The sequence below is a fragment of the Cavia porcellus genome, unplaced genomic scaffold (genome assembly GCF_034190915.1).
Source record: "Cavia porcellus strain 051 isolate PalLab524CR breed Dunkin Hartley unplaced genomic scaffold, mCavPor4.1 scaffold_16, whole genome shotgun sequence".
Taxonomy (NCBI): Eukaryota; Metazoa; Chordata; class Mammalia; order Rodentia; family Caviidae; genus Cavia; species Cavia porcellus.
This window is the reverse complement of record NW_026947499.1, coordinates 17,324,328-17,331,517: the sequence shown is the minus strand read 5'-3', so window position 1 is coordinate 17,331,517 and position 7,190 is coordinate 17,324,328. Positions and strand designations below refer to the sequence as shown.

Genomic DNA, 7,190 nt, shown 5'->3' with positions numbered 1-7,190 from the left:
TTGGTCCCCAATTTATGATACTACTGGGAGGTGGCAGAGTCTTAAGGTGAGTCCTGCTGAGAGTCTTTGGGTCACTGGGTGTGTGGGCCTGAAGGGGATTATAAATCCCGGGTTTCTTTTTCCTTTTCTCTTTCAGTTCTTAGACATAAGAAGAGCGTTTTTGCTCCATAATATGCACTGTAATTTGTGTGGCAGGTGGGGATATACAGACAATTATAGTCTTAATTATATGAGTAGAGTTTCCAAGCAAGTAGAGTGGCTACAAATTAAGAGGGAAATTCCAGAAAGACATGAGCTGTAGAGCAAACTAGTCCTCAAATCTGCACATAAATTCTGTCAGAAACTTTGGCTGTTTACCTAATGCACAGGAGGCTTCACATTCCAAAAAAAGTAGCAACCGGAAGCTAAAAAAATGAGTGGAGATTTCACAGTTGCCTCTACAAGGGAAATCGATTATTTTTTATTTATCATTTTGAGACAGAGTCTCACATGCAGCAAGGCTGGCCTTGACCTCATTGTGTAACTCAGGCTATCCTTAAATTTGCAGCAATTCTCCTGCCTCAGCCTCTCAAGTGCTGGAATTATAGGCATGCACTACCACACCTGGCCCAGAAACCAGTTTTAAAGGTGGAGTTCAGATAAGTTAATTGCTTCCTAGAAAAAAAATTAACATTTTGAGAGGGACAGGATGGAATCTAAGATCTCTACAGTGTATTGTTTTTTTTTTTTTTTGTCTTTTTCATTTTTATCGGTACCGGGGATTGAACTCATGACCACCTGCTTGCAAGGCAGGTGCTTATGCCGCTGAGCTAAATCCCCAGCCCCTACAGTGTATTGTTGATAGTGTTCAATACATAAGATGTACTAAACATACAAAGAAACAGAAAATTCTGAATAATACTAAAAAATTCACTTAAAGATGACTCAGATGTTGGAATTAGTAATAAGGACTTTAAAGCAACTATTATAGTTTTTGAGGCCTTAATAGAAAATGTGTTCACAGAAGAGCAACTGAAGAAGAACATGGAAATTCTAGAGCTGGAAACTATAATAATTGAAACAAAAAATTAACTCAATAGGTTTAATAGCAGAACGAGGATGCAAAAGGAGTGCATGAAGCTGAAGATGTATGGAAAGTAAGTATTCATTTTGAAGACCAGAGAGAGAGAGTAAAAAAAAAATAATAATAAACAAAACAATTAAATGGAGCATCACAGACCTGTGAAACAACATGCAAAGATCTACAAGTGTCATTTGACTTTTAGAGAAACAGTGCAAAAGAGAACAGTGCAAAAATGTTTGAAAAACTACTGATTCTTCATATTTATTCAGACAAATTTATAGATCTAAAAGCTCAAGCTGGGTAAGGTGGTGCACCTCCAATGCCAGCATTTTGGGGGACTAAGGAAGGAGGATTGAAGTTTGAGCCCAGGGGGCTGAGGATTTAGCTCAGCAGCATAAGTTCCTGCCTTGCAAGCAGGTGGTTGTGAGTTCGATCCCCGGTACCGATAAAAAATGAAAAAGACAAAAAAAAAAAAAAAAAAAAAAAAAGAAAGAAAGTCTGAGCCCAGCCCTGGCAATTTGGTGACACTAAAAAAAAAATTGGGGATTTAATTGTATAAAGGCCCTAGGTTCATTTTTATGGCCCAGTACCATAAAAATGAATGAATAAATAATAAAACAAGTGGCCCAATATCTAATAAGTTTACCGCATACCTTACTTTAGATTTTGTTTCTCTATAATACAATTAACATATAGATTTTTCTGTCCTTAATCTCTCTCTCCTCTCTCTTTCTCTCTCTCTCTTAGCTGAGTTCAAATTTATAAGCCTTTTTCCTCCACCTACCAGAATCCTGGGCATATAGGCATGTGCTATCACACTCCCCTGGCTGGGTTTTCGTTTTGTTTTGTTTTGGTTTTGGTTTTGGGAGACAAGGGTTCTTGTCTCCCAAATTACACTGTGTACTTCAGGCTGGCCTTGAACCCACTACATAGCCCAGGTTGGCCTCAAATTTGCAATAATCCCCCTGATTTAGCCTCTTGAGTGGTGGGATTACAGGCATGCACCATTATAGCAGGCCCTGCTCTTAATGACTCTCTTTCTCAGGCAAGGAGGAAATGGTGGGGGACAGGAGCAGATGCTCAACATAGTACCCTGCCAAACCAGTTGTTCTGAATCCTGTTTTGCCTTTTCTCTCACTCAAGCATTCATTCCACAAATGCTGAGCTTCTATTCTGAGCTAAATCCTATGCTGGGCACTGGGGGTGTAAATGGCGACAAGCCACAGTCCTTTCCCACAAAGCATTCACAGTCTAAAGTAGTGAATGACAAGCAAGCAGGCTCAAGAGTTCATTGTGCTAAGTGTTAGGAGGTGGGCAAATTCAGGGGATAGTGGGAGGAGTACCTAACTCAGCTGAGGCTTGGTTTAGTGAGACTTCCTGGAAAAGGTGACATTGAAGCTAAGTGCCCAGACTGTAAGGCAATGAGAAAGCCTCCTGGGATTGGTCAGAGATCTGGAAGTGAAAAAGAACATAGCTCATGGGGAGGCTATAAGTAGGTCACTGCAAGTGTATAAAGTATATGAGTGTGGGGTGGAGAGAGGTGACAGGTGGGTTGGGTGGACTGATGGTCCCCAGGTCAAACCTGAGTCTTTGAGTCTTTGACCCTCTATCAGCCCAGCCAAACCTGACAGTGCCTGCTCCTGGGAATCTGTGCCTAAGGCAGTTGATGCATCTTGGGGAGACTCTCCAAGTCTCTTTTTTGAACACACTCTGTAAAAGAGTCAGCCTATAATTACTGTGGTGATAATTAGAGGCACTTCCATGGCCTCTTTCAACAAACATTGCACAAGCTGTGGCCCTCTCACTTGCCTGGTAGAGGAGGAGGAGAGCCTGGCACCCCTCCTAGGGAGAGTCAGTGCCCTCCGCCTTCTGGTAAACACACCTGACGCCCTTGGCTGTGGCCCATAGGAGCTATCAATACACCTGGGGCAGCTCCAGTTTGGAGCTAAATGCAATTGGCACAGGGACTGAAAGTCACTCCCCAAGTGTCACAGGTGAGGCAGCTTCCAGCCAGCGCTTGGGCGACAGATTATTGCCAGCTTGGCCTTCCCATGGGGCTGTAAACTTACCAGAGTCTTGACAGTACCTTCTAGGCCTTAGCAGCCCTATCCTGAGATGCTCAAGTCACCAGTCTCGGGGCTCACATTTGATCTCCTGGAGATCCCATGCACACAGGGATTCTGTGCCCTGGACACCCTGCAAGCTCTGCCAAGGGCTGTTTGGCTTCTCACAGGGTCTGCATTCGCAGGTCTGCCAAGAGACACTTTTGGAACCTCTGGTTTAGATTGAAAGAGGAAAACTTTTCTTCTTTTTTTTTTTTTTTTTTTTGTATTTTTACCGGTACCAGTGATCGAACTCACGGCCACATGCTTGCAAGGCAGGCGCTTATGCCACTGAGCTAAAACCCCAGCCCCTCTTCTCCTTTTTTATCCTATACCTTCACCAAGTATGCTTTTCTCTTCTTTCTTCCACTAGATTGTTCTCACTGGGGAAAAAAAAAGGTGCATTGATTTTCTTTTTCTCAGTGGCTCCTGTTCTGTTCACCCACTAACAACTTTTTACTTGGCTTTGTCTTCTCTGACTCACTGGGAACCAAAGCTCAAGTGAATTGCTCAGAGGCTCTGCACATCGTTTTGGTTTTGGCTTCATTAGTGACATGTCTGGTCTGTTTTGTTTTTAGCTCCCCAGAGAAAAAGCTTCTGCACCTCCCAAAACCGCTCCTACCTGTAGCTTCTGGCCTTTCCCATGGGATCAAAAACCTCACTCATGTGCCTTTGAGACTCAAAGTGTCACATTCAAGGTCACAGTTGACTTTTTTTTTTTTTTTGCTCTTAAATTTCTTGAGAACAGTTGACTTTTTGTAAATGGACCTGAACAAACTGTAAGAGCTCTACTAATGTCAAGAATTTAGGCCCTTTGACTTTTCAGCTCGGTGTCCTATCCAGTGATTTTTATGGCTGTGCAGATCTTCGCAGGTTGACATCTCTCTGTGCGTGCAGAGAAGGGTCTCTGGTGGTCAGTTAATCTCTTGGAGCCCTGTTCAGACCCTCCCTACAACCTTGATTTTATCAGAAAGGCCTTTCCCAGGGCTCTCTGGTGGAGCTGAGGAGGAAACGCGATGAAGCTAACTAGTCCTGGCATCTGGCAGTGGGGGAAGGAGGAAGACAGAGTTTGCTTCTGAAGTAAAGTGTACTGGCTTTTTTATTACAGGGTTCCCTTTGGGGAACAGGCAAGTGACAGCTGTATGGGCAATGGCCAAATGATCCATTTGGAGATAGTCTGAAGGTGTGGTGTTTCCCATATGCCTGGGCAGGCCCTGGGAAACTAGGGCAGAGCTAGATCCTGTCCTAAAATTGGGCAAGTTTGGCTTTGCTGGTTTCAGGTTTGTAAGCTTTGCTTTCTGTGAAGGCAGGAGGGGACCTGTGGGAGGGCTAGTGTGTCTATGGCCTCAGCACTTTGCTCAAATCTTATCACTTTCATTCACAAACACAGGAACTGGTAGGGAGGCTTAGGTAGGCCCTCCAGTCTGAGCTTTAGTCTTTTCTCAACAGTCCATGGCACAAGTCATCCATGCCACGCTTGGACCCAAGCTCATCCCTAATCTGCCCATCGGTGAATCTTCTCTCACCTCGTTGTCTCTTTCTCCCTTCCACTTTCAGACTGCCTCACTCACGTCCCAGGTAACGTTCTTCCAGAATGCATCTCTTCCTCCTCCCTCCAAGAGTCACTCTATTGGCCTGGCTCTATTATGTTTGCTTCTTTGCCTGCATCCAGCCCTCCAGATGGGCAGTGACTATAGCTTTTTTTTTTCCTCTTACCAGAAATTCTTTTCCTTCTCAACTTTCAAGTGTGTCAGTTCAATTGCCCCCTCTTCAAGAAGGTACTCTGTTCTGTAGTGCGGTTAGGGAAAAAAAAAAAAAAAAAAAAGAAGGTACTCTGACCATCCGCTCTACCTAAAGCAATCCCCAGCTCTGGGCACTCTGTCCCATTACTTTGTGTTATCATCTTCATAAAACTGAGCAGAACCTAAGGCTATCTTCGTTTATCGGTCTGCTTGAACTGTCTTTGTCTCTTTCTCTAGAATCTAAGCATCTGTAGGGTGAGACCAGGTAGTCTGACTTTACACAGAGTTGGCATCTAATATACCTAGTTACATGAAGACAAGCATGGGGTATTTGGCTTGGCACTGCGCCTCAGTGCTATAAAGTTTGGCTGCATGTGAGAGTTTTTAAATGAATGAAGCAACCACGGAAAGCAGGAATCAAGGAATGCAGCGCTCAGCTTGCCCACCGACAGGTTGACTGACAGGTGGGCACCCGCGGTCACTGGATTGTTGATTGAAGGTTGACAGCTGAGTGGCAGCCAACAGACGCGAGCCGGAGCTCCTGATTGGCTGCTGGTGCAGCAGTCTCTGGGAAAGGGGCGGGAGTGGGGAAGGGGCGGCCCGAAGCGGCCCCGCGGCCAGAGGCTGAGCGAGCAGCAAGCTGCAGTCGCCTCGAATCAAGAAGCCGACTTCTCCGCGCATGGGCCGGGAGCGCGTCACGTGAGCGTGTTTTGGGCACGTGACCGCGTGGGGCCAAGCTCGCTCCCGCCCCCTTCCCCCTTCCTCCCTCCTCCCTTCGGCGGGTGTGATCCGAGCGGCCTCGCCTCACCGTTTAGCGCCCCCCTCAGCCGCCGCCGCCGCCGCCTCCGCCCCCGCCTGCCGGCCATGTCCTCCAGCCGCCGCCGCCGCCGCCTGAGCGCGGCGCTCCTGCGGCCAGGTGCGCAGTGAGCGCGGCCCGTGGGGCCCTCCGCCCGCCCCGGGGCCCCCTTGTTCTTCGCGCCGCCGCCGCCGCCGCCATGTTGGGTTTAGAGCCGCAGCGGAGCCGCCGCCGCCGCCGCGGGTGAGGGAGGCCGAGAGCGGAGCCGCCCCGCCCCGGGGCCCAGGGAACCGGGCCGCCTCGGAGCCCGGCCTCTTCCCGGCCTTCCACCCGCACGCCTGCCCGTGGTGCGAGCCGGGCAGCGAGGGAGCGAGCGAGCTAGGGTACGGCGCCGGGCCCCGGCCGCGCCTTTCGCTCCCGGCCCGAGCGAACCCGCCGCCGCCGGGCCCGGCCTCAGTCTGCGGCGGAGCCCGCGAGAAGCAGCGCCATGGCGGAGCAGACCTATTCGTGGTGAGTGTGGGGCTTCGGGGTCGGGACGCGGCGGGGGTGGGGGTCGGGGCGCGGGCCGTGCCAGAGGAGGCGGGGGGGCGAACAGGTGCGTGTCGGGGGGCCGCGGGAGGGGGTGCACGCCCCCCTCGTCCCCGCTGAATCTGGCGGCTGAAGCCAGGGGAAAGCGGCCGAGGGGACCGGCGTCCGAGGAGGGGGGTGGAGGAGGAGGCGGCAGCGACGGATGTCATCCGGCCATGGGCGGAGCAGGTGATGGAGGGGGTAGCATGACCCTGGAGGGTGGAAATATCCCTAGGGATGGGACTGCCACCCCGTTTCTAGGCTGGAGGAATCAGAGGGTGGGAGAGAAGCGAGCCGGGGCAAAGGTGGGTCGCAGAGCTGAGAGGAAGCTGTAGTGAGAACAGGTGATAAGAGGCAGAACTTGCAAGTTTTGAGAGCAGCAGTCGCCCCTCCTGTGGAGCTGCTGCTTAGCTACGGGATAGAGAAGTTAGGGTTGGTAAGATGGACAGAAGTCTAGGAGTGAGGGGAGGGGAACCACAGAGATGGATGGAACCTTGGGTCCCCTGGAAGGGATCGCTGATGAAAGGGGAGGCTGTTTGGATAATCACGTTCTGGAAAGGAAGTCGTTGGTGGCCGTAGCGGATGGACAGGAGTTTTTGTAAGAACCGATATTCTGTTCTTAAACAGTTTGAAATGTGCTGGTGCCCCGGGCCAGTTACCAAGAAGGAGGCTCTGCAAGCTGTGCGACTTTGAAAGTTGTGTACCAAGGAGCATACTTGTTTACGGGGTGACAACATGCAAATTTTGACAAAGGAGTGCCGAGGTTTGGCGAAAAGGCTATGAGAGGCCTCCCTCCCTCATGCAGAGGTGGAATATATATTGCAGGAGAAGTTGAAGGATAAATGGAACTATCAGTGGACTATGGAAGTTGTGTAGTGGGGAGTAAGAAATGGGTGATTGTAGGTGTAGGAATGGGAAAT

The 7,190-nt window shown here is 49.4% G+C and overlaps 1 protein-coding gene across 2 annotated transcripts in view; it reads left to right on the top strand.

The window, feature by feature from the left end:
• The first annotated feature begins 5,634 nt into the window (after positions 1–5,634).
• Sppl3 (signal peptide peptidase like 3) overlaps positions 5,635–7,190 on the top strand; it is a 111,670-nt gene continuing 110,114 nt past the window's right edge. Inside the window, exon 1 of one of the 2 annotated variants that reach the window (XM_063225776.1) lies at positions 5,635–6,213. In XM_063225776.1, the coding sequence (XP_063081846.1) occupies positions 6,191–6,213 (23 nt within the window). In that variant the 5' untranslated portion in view covers positions 5,635–6,190. The remainder of the gene's footprint in view (positions 6,214–7,190) is intronic. The other variant, XM_063225775.1, reaches the window with a different exon arrangement.